General features: G+C 39.6%; 2 protein-coding genes across 7 annotated transcripts in view; one reads left to right on the plus strand and one right to left on the minus strand.

Annotated features, from left to right (window-relative positions):
• Window positions 1-3,423: 3,423 nt before the first annotated feature.
• Window positions 3,424-12,715, plus strand: hyi (hydroxypyruvate isomerase). The gene is made up of 8 exons (XM_042417814.1): window positions 3,424-3,898; window positions 4,119-4,230; window positions 5,476-5,590; window positions 7,849-7,927; window positions 9,021-9,070; window positions 9,152-9,221; window positions 12,217-12,351; window positions 12,434-12,715. The coding sequence occupies exons 1-8, from the start codon at window positions 3,700-3,702 to the stop codon at window positions 12,487-12,489; spliced, it is 816 nt and encodes a 271-aa protein (XP_042273748.1). The 5' UTR covers window positions 3,424-3,699; the 3' UTR covers window positions 12,490-12,715.
• Window positions 12,716-13,656: 941 nt separating this feature from the next.
• Window positions 13,657-27,107, minus strand: part of szt2 (SZT2 subunit of KICSTOR complex) — a 113,007-nt gene continuing 99,556 nt past the window's right edge. For all 6 annotated transcript variants that reach the window (XM_042417808.1, XM_042417811.1, XM_042417809.1 and 3 more), the window contains 6 exons: window positions 23,310-23,487; window positions 23,095-23,217; window positions 20,009-20,534; window positions 19,109-19,219; window positions 17,904-17,972; window positions 13,657-17,812 (listed from right to left, as the gene is read on the minus strand). In XM_042417808.1, the coding sequence (XP_042273742.1) occupies window positions 17,669-17,812; window positions 17,904-17,972; window positions 19,109-19,219; window positions 20,009-20,534; window positions 23,095-23,217; window positions 23,310-23,487 (1,151 nt within the window). In that variant the 3' untranslated portion in view covers window positions 13,657-17,668. The remainder of the gene's footprint in view (window positions 17,813-17,903; window positions 17,973-19,108; window positions 19,220-20,008; window positions 20,535-23,094; window positions 23,218-23,309; window positions 23,488-27,107) is intronic.

The raw sequence follows: 27,107 nt of genomic DNA on the forward strand, positions 1-27,107 counted from the left end.
GTTCCTCTCCCTTCTCACAAGGCCCTGGTTCCCAACATTACTGGTATTTTTGTCATTTTTACACAAATAATGGAATACAGGTTTCAGCTATCGTTTTTATCGGTCTTACAGTGAATAAAATAGTTAAAGCAGCAATTCTGTGAGGTTAACACAACATTCAGAAACAAATATAAATTCAACATAGTTTTTTCATTACTTCTGTTACTTCAATCATTTAAGGTGACTTCCTATCTAATATGCTTATCCATATATGATTAATTTTAACACTTATATGATTAGATTAACCTTCAGAAACATATTCAAATATGAATTCAACACAACTCTTACTTCATAAGATAAACATTCAATATGACTATTGTTTGATAATAAAAGAAGACTTCAAACTGAAACCCTTCAAACAATATATCTTCAAACATTGTATCTATATCATTCCTACTACTACAGAAAATTCTCTCTTTCAATACACTCTTTTGATACAACTACTTATCTAATTTAATTACCAAAATATGACTGTCTGAGGTTGATAGATCAAAAATTAAATACTTGGGTGATTTTAATATACATATACATGTTTAACAAACATTCATTAACTCTTGACATAAGGGAATTTAACTCTTGAGGGCAGTATTGTTACATGTAGTAAAAACGTAATAAAATCAAAGTTTAAACTTAGTAGATAGTCACACAACTATGAAAGTTATACCATTCTTCTTGTATTTACATGACAAATAACATTACATAACTTGCATAATGATTAGACATTTAATATACATGAATTTCAGGTTTGGCTCAGATTTGCAGGGAGGCTTCACAAAAAGTCCTCAAGAATGTTAGTTAGAGTTGGTCTGGTGAGATAAGAGAGTCTGTGTTCCATCTAAGGTGGGAGTTGTTTGGTCTTTCTTTGGTCCACGTGGCCTTAGGATCAGTTTTATGCTTTCAGGCCATAATTCTTGGATGTTTGGTCAGAAATGGTCTCTTATGGGGTCTTTTTAAGTCTGTTGAGACTCATTGATCAATACCCACTTAGAAGGTTACAAAGGTCAGTTCTGCAGGCTGGGGGTCCACTCTTACCAACTTTGGAATTTGGAAAGTCTGTCTCTTCTTCTTAGGAATCAAAGATTAGTTAACACAGTTAAAGAACAAGCAGTTGTCCTCCTACAATACCAAGCACCTTAATTTAGATAAAGCTATTTGATATGTTTTCAAAGTTATTATTAAAGATGAATTATGAGTTTTTAAGGGGATTCTGGTTTCATAGTGACTCTAGGTTAAATATGTCTCGATGTATGATACAATAATACCTCAAAGCAGAAAAGCTCACCTTGAAACACTGAATTGTGTTTCCCTCATGTGACCTGTACTATCCTAATTTCCTTGTGCAGTAGGTGAGACATCCATCAGCATTTGGTAGCTGTCAGTATAACATCAGCCTCAAAAAAAAGAAAACAATATAATATCCTACCTCAGATCTTTCAGCCCATTATAGGCTCGTTAGTGTACACACATATGAGGACTGGGTGGTCTGCTCATCAGTTTCCTGCCCTCACATGGAAACCTGCCATCTGGCCTGCTGCTGGCTTCATTAACAACAGGTGGATGTCTGAGCACATACGTCCACACCAGGGAGGCACACTGACATCACCCTGTCACTGTTATTTACCAGCGAAATGTAAAAGGTTGGTCCCTGATCTAGTTAACATGTGATAGATGTGAAGGATGGAACATCAGGTCAGTTGGTCAATCAGTGTCAACAAACTACTGCAAGGTGTAAGGACATGATCTATTGCGGTGCTAGACTGGCTTTTAGACTCTTAAAATGTGTTATAATTGTAGAGAAGACCACTTAAATCGAATCTGAGGCAACTGACCAAGGACTGTCAAGGTCAAGTATCAGGGCACAGATCAAAAATCTGTTTATCCATAAAATCCAACTTTCAAACAGAATTTAACCAACATTTATTTATTTAAAGAGTCATATATGTACAGTAATTCCATTCAGCTTTACTCCAAATTGCTCTTCAAGTGTGTCTGATAATGCACACTACATCTCATGATGCTGCACAGAAGTGCTGGGTGGATGCATAAACTGTTGTCCATTAGGAGACAGTTCCAACATGTGACGTTGACTAAAAAGAACAAATTGTCGCATCATTCTAATATCTTTCACATACACCACACTGATGGTGTATGTGAAAGATATTAACAATCAGCTATGTGTCAAATAATATTGAAAATGAATGCAGGTCATTTTTGAATATGTTGTGCATCAGAGGGTTAAGAGTAAAGGAAAAATAATTAGTAAGAACCTGGATGTCATGTGACAACACAATGATTATACTGTAACATAAGAGAAACTGAACTGTAAATAAAATGTAGATGCCAGTGTTCTTGACAATGGAATTCACTGTCTGCAGTTCTTCATGTCAAAATTACGGAAGTGTAAAGTATTCACTTGAGAGAATACATTACCCCCCCCCCCCCACGTTAAGTTCCACTCTGTTATATTAAAATACAAATACAAGTTTTGAGCAGCAGAAATATGCCTCTCGGCTCAAAACATGCAGGGCTGATGTAGTGGCAGCCCACAGGACCTACAGGACGGACCCAAAACTTTGGCACCACACTCACAGCTGTTGTGTTCACTGTTACTGTTGACATGAACACAAACGAGACCCAGGAAGTTTTCTGCGATTCATAGAGAACCTCTTTGGCCCTTGGCCCCCCTACTTCCAATGCCAATGATCCTAGCTGACCTGCTTTCTGCTTCATGACTGTATGTTGTCTGTTGTTACTGAACTTTCACAGATAATGATGAGTTGTAGTGGATTTTGGAGACAAGGAAGCAACAAGTTCATTTGTCATGTAATTTCTGTTTTTAATAATTTTATCACTTGCGTGCATAATGCATATTTTGTGTTCTTCTATCTGCCACTTCAGAATAAAACTGCCTGATTAAAACGTTAGGACAATCAGTGGATGCAATCTACAGCATGAATTAAGTTTTTTTCAAAATTTTGAAAGATAGTAATAATTAGATATAGATAATTAGATAACTTGTTTTAATTTCCATGGGTACACAACAACCTGAGGTATATATAGTAACTATTATTTGAAACAAATACACTTTTATTTTGCAGTAAAATCGTACAATGTAAAAAGTAGCTCATGTTACCCCGTTCTCCCCTACATGTTAATGCAGCCCCGCCGTACACAAACTGACTGATGACAAAATCCACTCATTCATTGTCTATGGGGAGCGACTAGTTCAACTGAAGTTTATAGGGAGTCCCTCTTCCATCACTGCAGTTTACCGAACCAGGAAGCATGCATTAGTCATGTGACCATAACAAATCCTCTCCACTATGGTCAGTACTTCTGTTGATATTTTCAATATAAAACGCTTTGTAAAGCACTATGAAATAAATTAACGAACGAACTGGTTGTGTGCTGCCCTTGTTTAACTTTTTACTAAAGCAGTTGAATATATATGGTTGTACATTTATTTTGATAACATTTTATCATTCTTTCTGTCATAAAACCGAACAGACGTGCTGTTTTTTTCTGGTGACGGTAACATTATATCCACAGTTCTGTCTTCCGCTCGGGCTAGCTAACTGTAACTAGCTTAACGAAGGTCTCCAGCACAGCCACAGACTCACGTTAGCAGGTCAAAGTCCAGCACAGAGGACTCAAACCAGAATGCCTCCGCTCAAGTTCTGTGCGAATATTTCCTGGCTGTTCACGGAGCTTCCAGACTTCAGCCAGAGAATATACGCGGCTGCCTCGGCCGGCTTTCAGGCTGTGGAGGCCGCCTGGCTGTATGACTCGGACCTGCAGGAGCTCCAGAGAGTCCGGGAGGCTACAGGAGTGGAGGTGGTCCTCATCAATACCCCGCCTGGTACGTGACCTGTCCGCCTGTGTGTCTGCCTGTCTGTCAGTCTGTCAGTCTGTGTGTGTCTGCCTGCCTGCCAGCCTGTCCATCTGTACTGGCATGAGGACAGATCAGTCAGCAGCTGTTCGTTTCAACCAGACACCTCTAATATTAAAACTGTTAATGATAATTATTAGGGGATGGTGATGGTAATGTGTGCGTGTGCGTGTGTGTGTGTGTGTTGCAGGAGATTTGAAGGCAGGTGATCTTGGTCTTGGTGCAGTTCCTGGAAGACAGACAGAGTTCAAACAGGGTCTGGAACTGGCTTTGAAGTATGCAAAAGCTTTGGACTGCAAAAGGTGAGGCACATGCAAACAACCACACACACACACACACACACACACACACACACACACACACACACACACACACACACACAGAGTAAAGATAGCAGCAGATAACATTCTCACTGTCTGGCCTCTAACTCCCCACACTAAAAGCTAAAGTGCGAAGTCTGACAAATGTACCTGTGCATACTAAAGGCAAGTTATAACTTTAAACAACAAGGCAATTCAGAGTGCTTTGAATAACACATAAAAAGACATTAAGACAAAGTATAAAAGAAACACAGGATGAGAGAGTCGGAGAAGACACAAAGTTTGTGGGAGTTCGTTCCAGGTATGTGGTGCATAGAAACTGAATGCTTGGAACAGTAACCTCATGAAGTCCACTTTCTTGTTGACTATCGACAACGACCTTAACATGCTACAGTTGTCTGATCAACTATTAAGAGAGACCTGTAAAAACTGTATTACTACTATTGCTATTTTTAAAGATTATCAATAGATAAAATGACTAATGTGAAAGGTGTCAGTCGTAGCAACCAACCCACAGAGAAAACTCATCAGCTCTGCAGTATTCCTCAGCTCTACTGAGCTTTTTAGTGTATTTCAGCTCATTGTTTTGTTTTCTTGGCCTGCAAATTTACTTTTGATTCAGTCTCACAGCTCTCATCAACCTGGTTTCCAGTAGCAGCAGGCAGCAGTGTTCAATGAAAAAGCTCTGTTGAACCCACTGTACACTACCTGCTCAGCACCAAACAGCAGACAGACACAGTTAGAGACTAGCTGGTGAACATGTCATGTTATGTTATCTCCATTAATATAGTAACAAAAGAAGAGGCTTGGGAAGAGACTGAGCCCCCATTAAAATGTGTGGCAGTGATGCGATCTTTATTGTCTACCAAAGCAGCCACTGTAAAGCTGTTAGTGCATGCTTGTCAAGTGAAATGTATTTCCAGGGGATGAGAGTTCAGCTGTGGGTTTAGATTGTTGGTCAGAAATGCAGAGCCTCACAGTGATGACCAGTTGAAGACTATGGTTGTACTGGTCAGCAAATTAAAATCCCCATGATGCACACATAGAAACAGACTCAGAAAACAAAACAAACATTACTGTGCTAAAATTAAAATGTATATACCAGTGAAAGCATACTGTACCTCAGTAAAGTGATGTTTATAAGCCCCTATATGTTGAATTTATATGTAATTGTGTGTTACATGTTATGTTACATGACGTGTCATCCTTTTCATATTCCATCACCAGGATCCACCTGATGGCTGGTAGGATTCCTGTGGGCTCACACAGAGCGGCCATTGCCAAGGAAATGGAGACCATCTTTGTGCAGAACCTAAGCTATGCTGCTGGCATCCTCTCAAAGGTAGGTGATGTTTTCTGACCCACATGCCACTCCAACCAACTCAGCAGCACATGGGTAGTGTAGTTTCACATGTAGTGAAACTGGTTTGTCACAGCAACAGGCAGACATATACTGAGATACTGCAAAGAAATAGTACAATCTACATAAATCTGAATGGAGATGATTTAAATATGATTCAACTGATATTTACAAGGGTAGAATGAGAAATATGAAAGCAGGTATGTTCAGAGCCTGGAAAGTGTCAGGGGAAAAAACGAATCCATGAGCATCATTCTGCTTTCAAATTATTTAATTGGTCTCATGAATTAATCATTTGTGCATATTAAGCAATGATTGCAATATTCTAAGATATGTTTAAAGGGGACCTATTACACTTTTCCTTATTTTCAGACATATATAAACTTAGCACAAAAAACAAGGAAATTTGTGTTAGGTAGATTATTTCTTTGTTGTAACAATGCCTCTTGGCAATAAATCTTATACCGTTGTAAAGCCTGTTTATTTCCCCTTTAAATGGTGCCACATTTGTAAGGAACATGCATTTTATGGGATGAGCAGCAGAGCTGAGTATGTGGGTTGTGCCCATGAAAAATTTGCCAAATCTTCTCTGCCAATGCCAAACAGCTTATTCTGCCATTGACTCTTGTTTGGTGTTTGGTGGATTGGATGATTGAAGTTTGAAGAAACAAGACATATTGGCAATTTAACAATTTATTCATTTAACAAACAGGAGCCTCAGTAGCGTGTGGAAGAACCATACACAGCCACAACAGCCTGGCACCTGCTCCTCATGCTGGTCACCAGCCTGGTCACACACTGCTGTGGGATGGAATCCCATTCTTCAACCAGCATTTGTCGCAAGTCAGCCAACGTGGTTGTGTTGGTCTCTCTGGCACGAAAAGCACGCTCAAGCTGATCCCACAAGTGTTCAATGGGGTTGAGGTCAGGACTGCTGGAAGGCCATTCCATCCTCTCCACTCCCAAATTCTGGAGGTAGTCTCTGGTAAACCCCACTCGGTGGGGGCAAGCATTGTCATCTTGGAGGATAGAGTTCAGTCCCAGACTGTGGAGATATGGGATTGCCACCGGTTGCAGAATCTGGACTCACACTTGCTGAAAATAACGTTCCTCCACATGTTCAGGTTCCAGTGCACGTGTTGCTGACACCAGCGCAAACGGGCCTGACGGTGAAGGGCAGTCATGGCAGGCTTCCTGGCAGCCCTATGAGACCGGAGATTGGCTGCGTGCAGTCTGTTCCGGATTGTCTTGGCAGAAAGTGGTCGGCCATATCGTCATGCAAACCTTGACTGCAAATCTGTAGAAGACAGCCTACAGTAACGGTACCTAAGTGCTGACAGGGTGAGGAAACGGTCTTCTTGGGGTGTCGTCTTCTTGGGACGCCCACTTCGCGGCCTGTCTCTGACATCCCCCGTTATATGGAACTTGGCCTTCACTTTGGAGATGGTACTAGGGCTCACTCCAAATAATGCCACAACTTTTTTTGCGGAACACCAGCTTGAAATTGCCCTATTGCACGAGCCCTATCCAGATCAGTCAAACGTTTCATACACGGTCCGGCTGTATAGTAGGTTTTGACCTAATTTTGGCAAGGAGCAGCTCTTGAATGGAGTTTGAGGAATTTTTTTTACTGTGACTAAATGACCAATGAAAACTCAGTCAACTAAGACTCTTCTCATCAACTAATGGTTGGTCAACTATTAGGTGGCAGTCCTAGTGAATAGAAAACCATGTATTAAAGCAAAGACACATCATTAGTTCACGTCATCCATCTGTAGCTCTGATTATTGAAAATGCAGCATGGTTTGTGTGTGCCATACATGTATCAAACAGAAAGTATGTTTTCCCCCTAAACTTAACTCATAAATGGCAATAAGGAAATGTATTCTGTGTCATTTCATGTTGTACTTGTTGGTTTGTAGTCATGGGTTGTAGCAGCAGTCACATTGTAAGAATTAAATAACATGTTGTAGTTTTGACTCTTCCTTTAAAGATAAACACCGGGATTGTTTAGGCATCTTTTAAAAGGATACAATGTGTTAATAAAATAGTCATTTATGATTGCATTTGTCTGCAGTGTAGTGTTACATGTTACATGTAGTTGCCCTGTATGTATAATGTGTCTCTGATTAGATCAGTTTAACCTTGATGTGTCAAAGTAATCCAGCACCAATTCTGTTCAAAAAGTCTTTCTAATGTATTCATGATCTTTTTTATGATGTTGTCACTGTTCCCCACAGGAAGGAATCACTGGTTTGATTGAACCAATCAACACGAGGATCACAGATCCCACATATTTTCTGGACTCACCTCATCAGGGTAAGACACAGAGTGCCGCTGAGCTGAGGCTTCACTGCTGACACTCCTTTACAAGTATTTAAACACTCTGTCTTTTATGATCTATTATTGATGTGGCAGTGGTTTAGTGCACATGCAGCCAGTGTTTGATAAGGATGGAAAGTGCACAGTTACCTTTCACCTACACAGTTTGAGGTGTCAAATGTCAGGTTACATCAGTAAACACTGCTGCGTGGTGTTTGGACTGAGCTTCACTCACTGCTGTTTAGACAGTTTGGATTTCATGCGTCAGTTTTAGAGTTTGGACTTTTCTTCATGCTATATACCAACACATGACTTCAATCTGCTGTATCTCTGTAATAGTATGGATGTGACACCCTGCTCTGTTGTAGAACCAACCTGTGATTCATGATGTTAAGACTAGGGCAGCAACAAACAATTACCTTCATTATTGATTAATCTGAAGATTTTTTTTTTTTCTATTAATCAGTTGTTTGGTCTGTAAAACATTAGAAAACAATGAAAAATGCTCATCACAATATCCTAGAGCACAAGGTGATGTCATTAAATGTGTTGCTTTGTCCAACAAACTGTCCAAAACCCCAAAATATTTAATTCACTATATTAATAGTATAATTTAAGAGAAAGAAATGTAGAAAATTCTCACATTATGAGAACCTGGAACCATCAAATCTTTGGCATCTTTGATTAAAAGATGCCCCAAATTAAGAATCTAGGATCAAAATAGTTGCTGATTAAGTTTTTTGATTGATAAATCAACTAATCGTTGCAACTATGGTTAAGATGGCAGGTTTCTTACGTAAAATCTTGCTGAGTGCCGATTAACAATCCCAACTATTGAAAAGCTAGAAGTGTGGATGAGATTGTCTTGAAGCTCTGAAAGAATTTTACCAATAATGCATGCATGTCATATATTCAGAGAATCAGTATTTTTCAAATTAATGTGTTAATAAATCAAATTAAAATGATAAAAAGTTATTATATAAGAACACATGCCATGACGTCATGTGAGGGATAGTGTTTTATCTAGAGAGCAGTCTGTCTGTGTGTTGTGTGAGTTGTTTCTCAGCTGTTTGTGTTTTTTCATGTGTAGCGGCTGCGATACTGGAGAAGGTTGGAAAGCCAAACATCAAACTGCAGATGGTGGGTGCTTCAGAAAGTTTGTGTTTACTTGAAAATTGACAGAGCAACATGATGCGTTAACAGACATGTGAACTGTTTCAGGACGTCTTTCACTGGCAAATAATGGATGGGAACCTGACACAAAACATCCACAAGTATTTCCCACTGATTGGTGAGTAAGATCTGAGATATGATTCTCCATTTATGGCTGGATGAATGGACTGACAAAACCCGCCCAGTAGAAACAGTGAATTTTTTTACGACTGAATACAGAATGTCGTTCACAACTGCCTGTGTGCCTTTGAGCCAGACACTGAGCTCCATCAGCCTCACTGACTCTCAGTAGAGGCCTGTGGTTGTACTGGGCGCCTAACACTTTCAAACATCCCACAACACTGAGTGGAATATCCTGGTACTCTGAGAGAAAATCTGGAAATTCTATGAATGAGTCACTTCATGGAAACAGACAAATGTATTTTCAGACTTTTTTCACCAAAGCAAGAGTGAATACAGACTGGAAAATTACAACAAAGTCATTAGTCTCGTGCTGTTCCACAGCTTGTCAGAAACAGAAAGGATGAAAACTGAATGTGTGCAGATTTCACAGAGGACCAATGCAAACCACGGATGAGACCAATTCTTCTTGTGTTCTATTTCATTTCTAGAAGTGATCAATATATTTTTGCTTTTTGCCTTTTATGTTTCAAAAATGTAAGAAAGAATGGTCTTTATCAAGAAGCAAGTTCAACTTAGTCTGGCTTTCTTTGGGTTACCTGCTTCACTGAGCCTCCAGGATAACTGGTATCACAAAGCTGGGTATCAAGCAGCTCAGTCAACTCTTGGTTTTCCAGCCACAAGCATGTTCATGTGAAAAAGGCGGGGTTGTTAATTACGAGCAACATCATCAGAACCATGAATGAAGTACTTCATATAATACCTGTAGGAAACTTCTGTTTTAGTGACAGCAAAAAGTCATATTCAACAAAGTGAAATGTAAACAATATAATCATACAACAGAGTAAGAAGATGTAGAAACACTAGAAATCATTTCCAAATAGTAAAAGTAGGCTAAGTCTTAAAATACATGTAGGAATTATTATATATGACTTAATTACAGAGTGAGATTTTTTTTTGTTTGTTTTTAGTTGGATGAACATTTCTAAATATGTGATACACATAAAAAACACCTTAAAAGTAACGCCAGACTGTTTCTGCTACTGAAGCAAGTAGTTAATGACTGATGAGGTCTATCTGACCCAAATGTTGTATTTATAATCATGGAGCCAATTAACAGTTTGTGGATTATTTTTCTAATAAAAGACAATCTTTTGTTTTTATTTCCACTTATCATCACACAGTTGTCTCATGTTATTCTGAGCTGCAGTGATGGAATCAGAGTGTAAAATCATCCACACTGTCATCTGTCACTCTGGAGATAAATAAACTTTGCACAATTAAAATGCAGCCAAAATCATCATTATGTGTTTAGTGTCATAAATAGGGACGTCAACAGTTAGCTGTTAATTGGTTACAGTAGGTAACAGTTAAGCAGTTAACCAGTTAAGCGCGTCGGGCTATAGGTTAATACGCATAGTGGGGTTGGGGACTGAACTAGTTGCTTCATCTTATTCACGTTATTCACGTTAGATCAATCAGTTCATAATTTCTCTATAATAAAAAAGTAACAATAAATTAAGTAAGCAGAGTAATAATAAAATAAGTTTTAAAAACACATTTACCGACCCAAGCGTCTCACTCGGAGGCTCCGACACTGACAGGAGCGCCAATACAAAGATACAAAGAGGCATGACGGATCCATTTTACCAGCCTGCACGGCGGCTAGCACCTTGTTAGCATCGTTAGCATAGCCGTGCCGTGCGTAGCCCACAGACTGTTTAAAAATAAGATGTGGCTGCAGTGTCTCTGGTTTAACAGCACTGTGCTGGGCAGGTGATGGGTGTGTTTACTGTGTTTGTGTGCTCTGAAAGACGTCACGGCACGGATATAAAGTCACGCAGCTGATGGACTGTTAGCCTAGCATGCTAATCCTACAGTCTATCTGTAATAATAATGTAGGTGTTACTTTTTTATTTTTTTTTACTTTTTTAATATACAGTAGGCTATATTGCTCTTTATTACTTGTCACAAACTCTGGACTTTTGTCCATGTAAGGTCATCCTGAATGATGACTCTTTCTAGTGATCTGATTGGTCAGTGGTTGGGGTGTTGGCAGGTTTTGATCCAGTCCTCTGAAGTTAACGTGCCCCGGAGCAGTTTAGCTGTTCAGCATAGGTTGCCATGGCAATTTATCCCCATTATAAGTGTCACCAGCTTTGTGATATCAGATAACCTGAGTTAAGCCCAAAGAGAGCCGACTAACCCACTAATCTCGCTTCATGGCACAGGCCCCTAGGTTCTGTAATCGGGGTAGGGGATTAGAGCAACTTGATTTCCTCAGGTAGATTTCTCCTGCAGAACACAGATTCCTCTGTCATGTATACATGTAACCAGGTTTGTAATCCTTTTACAAGTATGCATGTGCAGGACAGAAGACTGCAGATAGAAAAAGTAACAGCAGAACGGTTGGATGAAAGGAGAGATCATTGCATGGAGCAATGCATCCCTGTATTTAAAATAATCCCATCCAGAATCTGACTAAAGTCTGACTAAAACGTATGCAAATTTCCACTCCTGAACATTTCAGTATTTGTTAAAATCAGACTCTTCTGCGCTGTGAAGAAGAACTTGTCTCTATCTGTCTGCCTGTCTACAGTAACCAGGTTACTACAGTGCATGAGAACACCTTCTCCGATTACTGAAATAACCTTGTTTCTCTGAGTAGTTGAGTTGCTTAATTTATTTTTTCCTTAAAAAAAAATCCATATTTAGTTTGCAAGAAGCAATAGAAACAATCTGCTTGGTTTCATGTGAATGTCTCACACATAAATTGGGACTGAACTAAATACCGTACATTTAGTTAGGGAAGTCATCCAGGATTTGGTGGAACCAGATTGTGTGTCTCAGATTGTGTGGGATATTAATGTGTGGAGCTATAATGATGTGAGGCAGGGTGTTGACTGAACAGCATGCTCAGTCAAGGCTCCTAATAAAAATGGAAAAATAGCAGCGGGCATCAGTGTGAGGTGGAGTGTTGTGGTCTCTCTCAGGTCATGTTCAGATCGCTCAGGTTCCAGGCAGGAACGAGCCTGACAGTGAAGGAGAGATCAACTACAGCTACCTGTTCGACACTCTGGAGAAGCTCAGCTACCAGGGACACATTGGCTGTGAATACAAGCCACTAGGTGAGTGGTCTTTTTCTGTCCATTAACAACGGGACCTGTTTGGAAAAAATACATATTAATAATCCTCCCCCGTTTGCTCTAGGAGCCACAAATGAGAGTCTCGGCTGGCTTAAAAATTACTGGACACACAGCAAGTGAAGATCAGTCTACACTTCTGTGAAGTTTTTTTCTCTTTCCTTGGACTTGGAAAGATTCCAGTGGCCTTACATTTTCTTCCAAAGTGACATAAGCAGATGTATTTGTCAAAATTGTTTAACCTGTGCACAAGTTTGAAAATTGAGCTTTTTTCATGTATTTTTAAGCTTATTTCATGCTTGATGTTGTTGGTATGAAATAAAAAAATAAAATAATAATATACATTTTATCTTAAGGAGCAGAATGTCTGGTGCATCTTAAGTGCAGTCAACATTTCAGTGACAAGAGTTGAATCAACAAAAACGTTGTATTAAGAGTCTCACATAGGACGTCTTGCAGGGCCGTTGATTGGATTACAGTACAGGTGTTCATGTTATTGTGTCCCTTCCAATTATTGTCAACCTGGGCTCATTCAGGCTCATTCAGCTGAAGGCATCCTGTTAATTGTCATTCAGGTGACTTGGTTCTTTGAACAAAGTCAAATGATTGATTTGTTTATCTTAGATGATAAACAATGATTATTATTTGGTTTTATCCAAGCTGCTACACTGAGGATTGCTGCCAAACTATATTTCATTGTGTATTAATACAATGATAATAAAGAATCTATCTAATCTATCTAATTTATACCAAGGGAACTATCTTACTTGATAAATGCTTATATTGATATTTATAAAAGAAAACCTGCTCAAATCCCTCAAAGCAAATTCAAAACACTCTTAAAACACATTTTTTTCAGAGGTCAAGAGTTCAGTAATCAGTTATTAGATACATTTTATATAATCTATGAAACTGACTCAAACTTGTTCCAAGTGTTTACATCATAGATATAAATTATACATATGCAACCACATCTAATACATTTAAATATAGTTAAATGTATTCGATTATATTGTACTAGGTAATATATGAAATATACTGTTTTTATTTTACTACGTAGCCTATTTTATCATGTATACATAAAACCGTTTACTGTGAAAATTAAATTGTGATAATTACACTAAAAGATCTTGATTTCTCCTTAACTTGCAAAAAATGTCTAAAATCATATATCGATAATAATATTCAGTCATTTGTATCTGTATCTGAAAATGAGTTTATGTTTGTGTTCACCTTAAAATCTTCAGAGAACTGAATTCTTCTCTGTGTTAATGTAGAAAATGAGTCAGATTGTCTTTCATGCTACTGGTTTATTTAGCATTTCACATACTATATAAAGTGTCCTGTATATACATAATATACATTATACAGTTAAGAGTCAGTGCAGTGTTTATATTACAGTGTCAAAATGCTAAGGGCTAACTTCTTAAACTTCACATTTTGCATGATGAATATCCAGTGTTTCACATTCAGGGTGAATTCTTGGAGGACTCAGAATGCTGCTTTGCTCAACATTTCTTTACCTTACATCCACAAAGAAGCTCCACATTCACGTTTTTGTTTCCTTCCAGTCAAAATGTGTAGAAATCTAAGGCTGAGTGTGTCATTAATGAAGGTATTTCAATGGATATCAAGCCTTAATGTATGTTTCTAACGGTGATGTTACACTCCTGTATCAGGCTGGCTTTTATGCCCTCATATAAAATAAGCTATGATTACCAGCCACACTGTTTCAGAACACAACAAGCCAAACTCATCATCCTCAACATGCTTTGGAAACACTTGTCGCTGATGACATGTGGCAAGCCATTATGCAAATCATCAAAGTTAATATGACTCATTTTCTTTCTTATGAAAGGCAATTTTAGTTACATTTTCCCAAACTGACTCAGGCACTTTCACTGCATAACATCAGGAGTGTGTGTTTCCATAGATCTTTGCAGAGGCGATGAAACAACAACACATACAGTATCACTGCACAGACTTGGGAGTTAAATAAAAAAAAAAAGGAAAAACAAACTAAGAAAGGCACTTCAGGGCACCAGATATGGCAGTGGGGTTCAAGTGGGTAGCGAGTTTGACACTTTTGACAATGTAACATAAAAGCCTTCCCACTCTGCAGACTGACATCTCAGCTGTCGCACTCATAAAAACACTGATGTGGTATGAATAGCTAACAAAAGGATATCAGAAGGCACAAGATCCAATAATAACTCAGACCTATTTATCAAGCTGTGGAGAATGAAACTTGTGCAGTTATGTTACATAAAATCCTGAAGTGTTAATTGTTGGCTGCTAATGAGTTGTGTTGCATTTCAACATGGAGAATCAGAATCAGTCAGACTTGCTGACGGCTTCTTCACTGGATTCAAACCTAAATGTTTCCTTGTCCATCAGGTCATCAGATATGTGTCAGAGTTCTCCAGGACATTGATCCATCAGCTGGGGAGCATTATGCTCATGATAAGACAGCGGAGAGCTGAATAAATCTCATTCAGTCTCATTCTTTTCTCATTCACACATGCGTCAGCGTCTGTTTGCCCGCCAGAAGCTCTGTCAGAAAGTGACTTTTTATCCATTTTAAGCCACACCTGTATGACACTTTTTAGATCTTGGTGGTTTTTTATCTTTATCTTTTAACCATGAACTGCTCATAGTGCTGACACTCTTGTCATCTGCAGTCTGCAAACAGAGAAACACAGATTTTTAAGGGTTTTAGTCACCAAGTCCAGTTGTCTTGGAGAGGAGGAGACCTCTGCTCTGTCCCCCTCCTCCTGGCTGTTGCGGGTCGCGGTCTAGGGCTCTGCCACCACCCACCATGGCTAGCAGCGACCAGTGCTGGAGCTGGTACCAAACCTGATGCCAGAGTGGAGAGCCTGGTAGCTGTGGAGAATGGACTATCTCATGTGATGGTGTCAAGCATCACTATTGCTGTGGGAGCCGTGGAACCACGTGCTGTCATTCCATCGGTGCTGGTTAAAGTCCAGCGGGGTGCCAAGTGGGCTCGCACGTGAGCCAGATCCAAGTCCCCAGTTCTTACCTCCACATCTTATCAGACCAACCTCCAGACGCAACCATCCTGGTCTGAGGTAGTTTGTGGTGGCAGGAACTACTCAGGTGCAACAACATCACAACCTTGCCTGGAACTGTCTTTTCATTTAGATTGATCCATCCCCAGAAACTTTAGGCCTACATCTAAGCTGCCTTTTATCGCAAAAATTTTCAGAGAAAGCTGTTGCCAAACACCGCACTGCTGTCTTGACTGCACACAACATTTTAGATAATTCCAATCTGGTTTCCACCAGAAGCATTCCACTGAAACAGCTCTTCTCTGAGTCTCCAATGACATGATGATGTTTTCTGATGTGGGTGAATGCTCTGTTTTGGTGCTGCTGGATCATAGTGCAGGTTTTGATACTGTAGGTCACAGCATCTTCATTGAAAGGCTTAGGCAGTGGGTGGGTGTCTCTGGAACCGCCCTGGACTGGTTCTCCTCCTGTCTCTCAGATAGTTTTTCTGTCACTTGGTCCTTACATGTCTGAAACCGCTGCTCTTTCCTGTGGTGTGCCTCAGGGTTCTATCTTAGGTCCTATATTATTTACTTTGTATATGCTTCCCTTAGGTCATAATATTAGCTAATATAAAAGGTATCTCATATCACTGTTACGCTGATGATATTCAGCTGTATCTCTCTTTTAAGCTTGATGAGACTGACAAACTGACTGTTTTGTACAATTGTCTGACTGCCATTAAGGACTGGATGGCTAACAATTTTTTACAGATAAACGCAGATAAGACTGAGGTCCATTTCATTGCTTCATATAGCATAGCTTCCAAGGTTGCTCAGTGTATTGGGTGCCTTTCTTCAGCTGTACAGCCTTATCTCTGTGTTATATTTCACAGATATATTAGGCTGTGTACTTCGATCATCATATCAAATCGTTGACCCGTACATGTCTCTTCCATTTAAGAAACATTGCCAAACTCAGGTCTGTTGTATCACAACCTGAGCTAGAGATGATCACTCACTCTTTTAAATCATCCCGGGTAGACTGCTGCAATTCCCTTTGGCTTCCCATCATGTTTAGGATTCATTTTAAGGTTCTTGTTTTCACATATAGAGCCCTATATGGTCAGGCACCCTTGTACATCTGTGATCTGCTCCATCCTTATATCACCATTTGGTCACTTCGGTCTTCTGACCAGGGCTTACTGGTTGTTCCTCGCTCTTGACTGAAAACAAAAGGTGTTGGTGTCTTTGAAGTGGTGGCTCTGGCACTGTGGAACACTCTTCCCATAGAGATACGATCTGCAGTCTCTGATGCCTTGAAAAACAGCTGAAGACTCATTTATTCAAACTGGCCTTTGTCTCACCTTGTACTGTCTTGTGTTTGCAACTGTGTATTTTTAAGGTCTGTTGCCTATGTTTTATTGTTTGTTTCTTTTTACTATTTTTATGGTCTTATTTTTTAACAATTTTACTCTTGTAAAGCACCTTGTGACATTGCTCTGTGAAAGGTGCTATATTAAATAAACTTTACTTACTTACCATCTTGTAACACAGTATCCAGTTCTCTTAAATACATCCATGGTTTATGCCTACTCACGTCTTTCCCTTGACTTTCAATGCAATTATGCCACATCTAAAATTTCATCATGTTCTGTTTGGACACATGTTATGAGTGTTATGTTGCTGAAGACACTAACATTAGTGAACTTCACTAAAAGGATTTTTACACATTTCTGAATGTTATGTAAAAGCTGCACTATTTCAAGACAGAAATATCAGACCTCTGTAATGCTGAAGTAAACCCACCAATGAAAGTGAACCTGTTAAAAGCTCTTAAACGGATGCAAGATCTCTACATTATCTTAAAAAAACTGGGAGCATCAGCAAATGGTGATATATAAACCTTTCATTTAATTTTTTTTTTGATTTTTGAACTGCATTGGGTAACATTTCCTTTGAGACGTTCAGTCATGTCAAGCTGGTCTTTTCAAGTTTGGGTCTGTTTTTTTTGTTGCTTTTAATGGACAGATCTGTCTCAGGTCTTTCCAGGTCGGGTACAAATGATTGAGGAATCCTACCTTGTGTGTCCAGGGTGCTAAAAGGGAATTGCATAAATAATATCACTGTCCAATATGATGCTGTTCTCGATGGTGCTCTCAGTCAGAGGTCAGTGGTGTGGCTGTGGGGAAGCTTAATGACAGCATACTGGCAAACATCTTTTCTCAAATCGCTCATAATCACATGGACATGAGCTGGAGGTCAGTCCAGCACTGACACTGACAGTGCTCAGTTCTATAACAGTCCTGTCCAGAGGTTATAGCAGGCTGTGTTGATGACAGACTCCAGGTGATGGTACATGGACACCAGCTGGGGAGGAGGACTGCTGCTGGCCTGGGGCTGTGATGGCAGTGGCTCCCGAAACACAACCTTTAGGCTCTGGAGGAAAATGTGAAGAAAACATTGCTGAGATGTCGGCATAACAATAATTATATAATAATACGTATATCATGCCCGTTTAATGACTCACTGTTTTTCCAGCTTGGGTATCCAGAAAGACCAAAACAAAGCAGTCCGTGAACTTCTGGTTCAAAACAGCCTGAAACAAGATGATGCAGTATTGGACATTTTTCAAAGCCTTTTGATTTTCTGTACCATGTTTTACATAAGCTGAAAGACTGAATGCTTGCACATTGTTTTTTTTCACATGTGAAAATGTTAAAATACAGACACTAAGTACAGACCGAAAAGTAGCAAAATGGGCAAAGCTGCTGTGAATCACAATATTCACTAACTCAGAAATAAGGGTGTCTCCTGAAAAAATCAAAGTCTGATATATCTTATTCCTCTGTGCCATAGAGCTCCATTGTTGTCCAAAAATGATTGAAAACACATCAATGAACCACACTGTTAGAGTCACTTATACTCAGAAATAGCATTGCAGCACCGAACAACACTGAACACTTGAAGTTAATTGTGATGGATTACACAACTCAAGCAAGTTTCAAGTGTGTTAGATTAGATAGATTTCAGATTTTATGGAAATGAATGGAAACCAATGGCTTCCTGAAGGAAAGTACATCCAGAGTTCTAAAACACAGTAGTGTAGTGATGTACTTTTTGAAGTACTTTGGTATGTTGAGTGGCACAAAATACTACAGTACCCATGTGTCTCAGTGGTCGTGATGAAAAGTCTCCAGACAAAGCTATTAAATCAGGGTTGTAGTGTATTCAGAAAACTTTTGTTGACAGTCCAGTGGGTGAATCCCAAACTGATGTAGCAAACATTCACTGCACAGTTACACATATAAACATAACTTTTAGTTGACTGAAACTGATTGCAAAGACAAGAAAATGGATGACTGCAAGAAGTGAGTTCAGACTGTGGTCATCAGTTTGTCAATCTGTAAAAATTTGGCAAATTCTTTTAATCTCCAGCTTTCTCATTTACATATTGAATGAAGAGTCTTATAAACTGCAAAGAATTCCATAATAATCCCCTTCATGATAAAAAATAATCCCTCTAGAGTCCTTCCATTGAAACACTGAGCTCTCAGTTTTAAACAGACTATGTTCTTACAGTTAAATAACTCTTCCCTCTCTTCTTGGTCCAGTCTCTACCCCATGAATACCAGAAAGCACTATTAACACATCACCTTTGACCAGGGTTAGCTCTAGCACTAGCTCATCCAGGGTTCATTTGAAAAGAGAATGGAAATAAAAACATGTTCTCACAAGATACTGGATTCCGTTGTCATCAAAGTGTCTGCAGCTCTGAGGGAAGCGGTTCAGCAGGACTTTGATCAGACTCTGGTACCAGGCTGGACTCATGGTCAGGAAACAATCCTGTAATACACCACAGTGCCATTACAACAACCTGTATTCTATTTATTAGAAACCAACACTGAAAACAACCTGCCTGTAGTTCAGTTACAGCTCAACAATATATAAAAGAAACACTTGTTTTGCAGCCCTTTCCTTTATTCACTTGTGTTTTCTACATGTTTGAACTGCGAGGTGAGGACTTGATTCACAAATCTAACTTCAAACTCAACTTGATAAACTTGCAACTCCACTTTGATTGTAACACCATTAACTTAATGTAACCTTACTTGGACTTTTGGACTTCGAATGACTTGATAACATCCACAAGCCACAAGATTAAAAGATATATTATTAAAATGTGTGCAGCGAGTGCAACGGATGTACTTTTAATCAATCAGGCAGGTGCCAATCACGTGGCACATCAGGAGGGAAAGATGTACTGTAACTGGCAGTGCTGACCAACAGAGAGACCGATAATGACTTGTTTAGGACTTGAAACACAAAGTTTGGGAATTGGTCCTGACTTGCTCAAGACTTGAGACTTACTAGTGACTTGAGTGAGTCCCACCTCTGAAGCCAAGTACAGTAGGTCAAAGTTGTCTGATCTCATTGTGTTCCCAGATCCGAGCGATAAACTTGGTGACTACAATGTTTTTATAACCAACAGGAATGATGACCAGAAATACAAAAATAAGACCCATTTTATAATAAACCACGATTACTCTTTAAATATTCTCCAACAATTGACCAGGCCTTGAAAGGTACACCCAAAGGTTAATTTTGGCAGGTGGGTTAAAGTGGGAGACTTACCAGTTGTGGGTCGATCTCCCCCACTGAGCGGCTCTGCACAGCCTCCAGCAGCTCCTCCAGCTCGCTGAACGACAGCTTGGTGAGCTTCAGCTTGTCCAGGGCCAGGTGCTCCCCATGGAACAGCCTCCTCCACAGGTTATCCCTGCGGCAGTGACCCATGGCCTGCTCCACGCTCACCTGGATCTGTCTGCGGGCTGTCGCCACCTCGTTGTTGAGCAGAGGGAAAAGAGGGGAGGGGTAGAGCAGCCCCTGAGCCTCTGCTCCACCCCCCGCCACCCCCACCAGAGGGTAAAACTCATTTCCGTCGCTCGGGGCTGAAGCAGCTGCAGCTTCAGATGGTGTTTCCTCCCAGAGGTCGTGCTCAGTGCCGCGCGACCCGCCGGCCTCCGCTCGATCTGGAGGGAGACGGCCACCCAGCTCAGTGGGGTCACGGTGGATCTGAGGAAGCTTCTTGAAACGCCGCATGTCTGCAGTGAGGCGGGGGAAGAGCTCTCTCTGACTGGTCATGATCACATAGAAGCGTAACCTACACATACAGGTATATGAGAGTTTAGAAGAACATTCATTTCAATTGCAGGATTAGAGCCAAACCGACTAATGGGCCGGCCTTGTACAGACAGATACAGAGGAAGGATAAATAAATACATGAAAATTCATTTGTCATGACTGGCTATCCTAACTATCTAGCATTCATTTAAAGCAAGACTATGTCACTGTGGCTCAGGTGGTCATTATAGAACAATGGAACTTAATTTCCCTCCACTTTTCTTGATAGTGACATCATGAGTTGGCATGATTGAGACCACAAGCAGGAAACAAGGATGTCTCTTGATGAGGTTGGCGTGTTTATTTCTTATTTTACTTTTGTGATAAAACGCTGAAACGTAGTGTAACAGAGGCAGAAGTAGAGGCAGCAGACTGATGTCACTTAGACAGCAATGTCTATTTTAAGTTTGCGAACATTAGCCACCATAAGCTAATGGTCACACCAGACCAGGTGAGTCTGTTATAGGAAAGGCCCTGAGTGTACTGAACTGAACAAAGATGTGTTTCATTTCTTATGAATTAAAACTTTTATTATTGTAGAATATATCCTGACTAATATTGGATTTTTGAAGTCTATACTGATTGTTTCAACAATATTTCAGCGTCTTAAAAAATGCGATGGCAATACATTGGTCGATATCGATCTTGTATATTCATGGACAAACAAAAAGTTTCTCACTTACATTTAACATATCTTTGGTATTTCTGTATCACTGTTTCTTGTTACTTATTGGCTGAAAAATATGCTGATATCTATACAGTATGTATGTGATAAGAACATTATATCAGCTAATTTTTAATATTATTTTGTATTATAAAATAAAAAAGATATACTTAGCACAATCACTTAGCAGAATTAATATCAACAACAAACCTGGCGCTGCTATTAATAATTATTTTCATTGTCAAGTCAGTATTTATTTAAATTAATTGATCATTCAGCCAACTAAGTTTTGAAAAAAACTATCTACAGTGATGTATTCTAATTGCTTGTTTGGTCTGAGAAAAACACTAAGTAATCACAAGTGAGAAGCTGGAACCAGCAAATCTTTGACATCTTGCTTATTATGTGTCTTAATTTTCTGTCAATTAACAAATGGACTAATCAACTCATTTTTTCAGCGCTGAGCAAAACAACTGGGTGCTGACAATTTGAAAAATACACAGTAAATGATTATAAAAACAGAACTAAAGAGTCATTCCCGGAATTTCTCAGAGTGTAATTGAACCCACTCACTGTTTGGCCCTAAACACCTTAGAAACACATGATCTAATGATATAGCTACTCTAGATGGCATTACCCTGGCCTCCTGCACCACCCTAAGGAATCTGGTTTATTTTTGATCAGGACATGTCCTTCAACTCCCACATAAAACAAATTTCAAGTGCTGCCTTTTTTCACTTGCGTTACATTGCAAAAAACAGGCACATCCTGTCTCAAAAAGATGCAGGAAAACTAGTCCACGCATTTGTTACTTCCAGGCTGGATTATTACAATTTCTTATTATCAAGCTCCCCTAACAAGTCTCTAAAGACTCTCCAGCTGGTCCAGAATGCAGCTGCAAGTGTACTGACAAAAACTAGAAAAAGAGATCATATATCTCCCATTTTAGCTTCGCTGCATTGGCTTCCAGTAAAATCCAGAATATAATTTAAAATCCTTCTCACCTACAAAGCCCTTAATGGTCAGGCACCATCAAATCTTAAAGAGCTCATAGTACCCTATTATCCCACTAGAACACTTCTCTCCCAGAATGCAGGCTTACTTACTCCAAATGTATAATGAGAAGCAGAGCCTTCAGTTTAAAACTTTCCTTTTTGATAAAGCTTATAGTTAGGGCCAACCAGGCTTGCCTTGGACCAGCTCCTAGTTATGCTGCTATAGGCCTAGACTGTTGGGTGACTTCCCATGGTGCACTCAGCTCCTCTCTCTTCCTCTTCCTCTCCATCTGTATGCATTTATGTACCATTAATGCATGTTACTAACTTGGCATCTTCCCCTTAGTTTTGTGCTTTATCATCTAGCAGATGACCTTCGGATGCAGACTGCCTGCTGTCCCCTTGGTCCAGCTTGATGACCACTACTACCACTATCATTATTATTAGTCATATTTCTATGATTATTGTTGTTGTTATTGTTTGTACTGTTGTTGCTGTGCTTCTCTGTGTCTCTCTCCCCTCTCCCCCTCCCTCTTTTCTCTCTCAACCCAACTGGTCAAGGCAGATGGCTGCCCACCTAGAGTCTGGTTCTGCTAGAGGTTTCTTCCTGTTAAAGTGGAGCTTTTCCTTGCTGCTGTCACCAAGTGCTGCTCACAGGGGAATGTTGAGTCTCTAGACTGTACTTAAAGAGTATGGTCTAGACCTGCTCTATGTGAAAAGTGCCCTGAAATAATTTCTGTTGTGATTTGGGTGCGATATGAATAAAACTGATTTGACCTGTGGTGAGAGCCACGGCATAACAGTAGTGCTGCACTCTGCTCTCACCAGTTAGCTTATTATTATTTTACACTTGATGCAGTCTTTAATGTAGTCCTCCTTACCTCAGCAAATGCCTCTCCCCGTCTGACTGCTCCTCAAATGGAGCGGCATTATGGCACACCACCAGGGACACATCAAAGTCATCATGGTGGTGCAGGCCCTCCAGATCCTTGTAAGAGCCCGAACTAAAGCAAGGCAGAAAAAAGGAAAGGAAAAGTTCAAATAAAGCATTTGATGCAAGAAGAATTCTATTGTGTTCTTCAGAAGTATTTTTTACCTATTCCACAGAGCCACAAGTGCGTACTCATGCAGGTCAGACGTCCCTTTCTTGTTGTCAGTGGTGACTGCAGCCTTAGACATGCGGAGGGGCTTCATGCCGTAAGTGCTGGCGTGGTCAGTGATGTAATTGTAGAGCTGGTGAGCAGTTATCATCCCAGTGGAGATGGAAAAGCTCCCTGATGTACAAGGATCAGAGACTCTCAGAAAGATAATCACAGTATATCCCAGTTCTTCCTGCCCACCCACAGAGGCTTAAAGCCCAAATACTGTATCTATCTGTTATCTCTTCAATGACACCTAATGCAAAGAGGAAAATGAATCTCGCAGTTAGGATTTAACTCATCTCTTTTCTGTGCAGTGAAGCAATTTGAAAGATTTTCTCTAAAGATTTTTTAATGAAATTCTCTTTTTGCTGACAGTGAGCAGTAGAGAGAGGAAGACCGGCTGGAGGAGATGCTTGATGTACAGTGCAGGTGATAGCTCAAATTCACTAACTTAAAGCAGTTACATGTAAAAGTGACATTAGTCCACCAACAGAGTATTTAAAGATGACAGGAATAATCACCTGTAACACAAACAATGTCATATAGTCACACATGAAAAGCCAATGATGACCAGCTTATGTTTGAAAACCACAGCATTGCACAGAGGCAGTGCGCATACAAATGAGCTCAAAAAGCCACTGGCAGCCCATTTGCCTGAACACAATGGCATAGAGCATGTCCAAGTGTATTCATTCTAAATCATTATAAAGTGCCTCTTGGTTCCTCACACAGCTTAGCATTTTACTTTTTTATCATCCTTTATTTTGAATTCCGTGCATAGCAGCAGCACTTTTAATTGTCTTACTGTGTTTTTATTGTGTTTGTTTCGGGTATTTGTGTTTTTACGCTGCTTTGCTTATAAAAGAATTTCTTCTTGTGGAACAAAAAAGAACTGAACTGAACTAGAAGACGGGATGACATCAATAATATCTTATTGAGGAGAGAGGCTTTTTTACATTTATACTATCTTGACACATTATGCTGAAAAGTTCTCAATTTAGAATGTGAAACCTTTTTGGTAAACTATTATTTAAAAAACAAAAAACTTCTCTAAAAATATATATTTAAAATTTCTATTGTTATGCCTTTGCGCTGGTGACAGCTGTGGCCAGAGGCATTATGTTTTTTGGCCTTGAGGGAATTTCTTCAAATTTGGCACAAACATCCACTTGGACTCAAGGATAAACTGATCAGAATTTGGTGGTCAAAGGTCAAGGTCACTGTGACATCATAATGTTCTGCAAAAACATTTTTCTGGCCATTATTCAACGTCATAACTCAGGAACAGAACCCCTTCTGTTGATTTCACATTTGGTCTGATACTGAATTTGTGACACTCATCTTGGTTCCCACCTTGTAACTGTGGTGATTGTTTAGATCTTCTGCGCTGCCTGGTTGAAGATGTGTGTGAAGCATCCACGTTTTACGATTTGTAGCTTCTTTGCAGCAACATCCATATCTGAATCATTGTCTACTATCATGGCTACAACTTTGTGTTCTGTCAGAATCAGCTTTATTGGCCAAGCATGTAAACACATACAAGGAAAATACACTTAATACCTTTTATTAAATTCCCTCAAAGTCCTCATGATAAATATTATATGGACAGACATGGAATGTAAACTGCAACTCGACTGGTTGGCGAAGGCATACAACCACTAGGTGGTATTTCTAGTTTTATTATTATTTTCTTATTTATTCATTTTTGTATAAATGTATTAATTCTTTTCCCTTTCATTTATATATTTTATTGTATTTGTGGAAGGGTCCTGTCTCTCTGTTCTGTTGTATTCCAATTGTGACACCTGTTCTCAATGATCACTTCACTGTCTTCTGCAGATCGATCACTTGCCATCATGTTGAGACATGTGTATAATGTGATGTTTGTGTCTGCAGAAGATCCGATTGATCAAAATGTTGCACAGCAACAGTGAATAAATTAATAAATAAGACATAGCGGGGGCAGAGAATAGTGTGCGGATTCTACTTTTTGCCAGAGACAGTTTCAGTGTTGTTTGTGGTATAACTAAGCTTGGATGTGGAACAGCCATGAAAGGTCTTTTAAAGGTCAGTTGAAAAGCATTTTTGCACCAAATCTTGTATGGAGGAAAAACTCTGCTGCACTGGTCTCTATAGGTTGAAAGGTAGAAGTCAATCAAACCTCTGACCTCTCCCATGATTGCAGCTAAAGGAGGTTCACGTGTGGACCCAGTAGTGATTAAGTGTCCAGCAACTGTATATTGTGAGAGAGAGTGTGTAGCAACCACTACATGGCAGTGAAGTAGGATTGTTACTCTGGGTGTAGTTACTCTGTGGTTTATTACAAGTTGGATGTTATTTTCATAGTTCTGCCCCTCAATTCTATCATCTATGTTAGGGTAAGATTTTGCTCACCAGGATTAGTGCTTATTACCCAAACTGTCCTTCACAGTTTAGACTCACTTTCTGCTTCAACTTTGTTCGTAGTTGTGAGCATTCTGGTAGGTTTTCTTGTGCAGTGAGGTATATTTACTGACATTTCAGCTGCACTCACTTTCAGTTTGACTTCCAGATCAAGTGGTTTAGATCTTCTGACTGCTTGTGTTTCTTGACTGCTGGACCTACTATTAGCGATGCCACTGTGTTCCCACATCTCAGCTATTACTTTCCAGAGTATATTGGCTGATGGCCAGGGCTATAAAAATAAACCCAGGTTGTAATAAACCAGTTCCAAACCAAATCTTACTCCTAAATCAGGAACATGGCAACGTAGTCACAGGTTAAAAGCAACATCCTGTTCAGTCTGTGTCCAGTATTCCAGATTCTGTTAGATTACAAAAGCTGATTGCATAATTTGAACACTTCAGTTGATAGGGCCAAGGCAGCAGAGCAGTTTCTTCTTTTTTCAAGAACACAAAGAGATCTACACAAACCATGTGGTGGTTGCAAATGAATCTTTGACAAAGCCACTGCACAGACAAGTATCCTCTTCATGGTGACATGAAGGGAGCAGATCTGAAAATCTGAGATGAATGTATGTCCTTGGTTACCTTACTCACTGCTGACTATATATCTGTATCTTGCAAGAATAGCAGCCATGTTGAACGGACAAATTTATTCATAACATTGAGCAAAACAATTACTTAGGGAAGTTGTGGTTGCACCTTGTTTGTGAATTAGGCTCACTTAATCACATAGTATTAAAGGACAGGTTCACAATTTTTCCTCACTGTAATCATTCCTCCTGTTCATACTGGCCATTAAAAGATTGATGTGAAGCTTATATGAGGCTTCAGCAGTCTGAGTTTGTCATATCAAGTGGATATCTGACACATTTACAGTCTTTTTAGCATCAAATTCCCTCTTTGTGTTTCCTCGGACAGTGTTTCCCTGTTGAGCTGTGGTGGAAGTATAGAAACAAAAAGAGGGACTTTGGCATTAAAAAGACTGTAACGTTGAAATTTATCTACTTGATCTGACTCATTTGGACGCTGAAGCTTCATATTAGCTTCAGATAAACTTTTAAATACATTTTTGCACAGAAGGAGGACTGTGGATTTTGTCCTCCATCACTTACATTGTAAGTGCATTATGAAGGGATCTTCTAATGGTCAGTATGAACAGGGGGAATGATGATGGCAAGGAAACCCTGTTTCGATGTTGATTTAGACACCTTACTATTGTTTTAAGACAGACTTGAAAAACTGTGAACCTGTCCTTTAAGATGTAGTTGTTTGGATAATACAGTTTTCTCTTTCCAGAGCATACCTTTA

Source organism: Thunnus maccoyii, chromosome 7, assembly GCF_910596095.1.
Source record: "Thunnus maccoyii chromosome 7, fThuMac1.1, whole genome shotgun sequence".
NCBI classification, from domain to species: domain Eukaryota; kingdom Metazoa; phylum Chordata; class Actinopteri; order Scombriformes; family Scombridae; genus Thunnus; species Thunnus maccoyii.

Coding starts and splice junctions, on each gene's coding strand:
- hyi (XM_042417814.1), top strand. CDS start 3,700: ATGCCTCCGCTCAAGTTCTGTGCGAATATTTCCTGGCTGTTCACGGAG. Junction 5,591..7,848: donor CTGCTGGCATCCTCTCAAAG/GTAGGTGATGTT, acceptor TGTTCCCCACAG/GAAGGAATCACTGGTTTGAT. Junction 9,071..9,151: donor CAAACATCAAACTGCAGATG/GTGGGTGCTTCA, acceptor GAACTGTTTCAG/GACGTCTTTCACTGGCAAAT.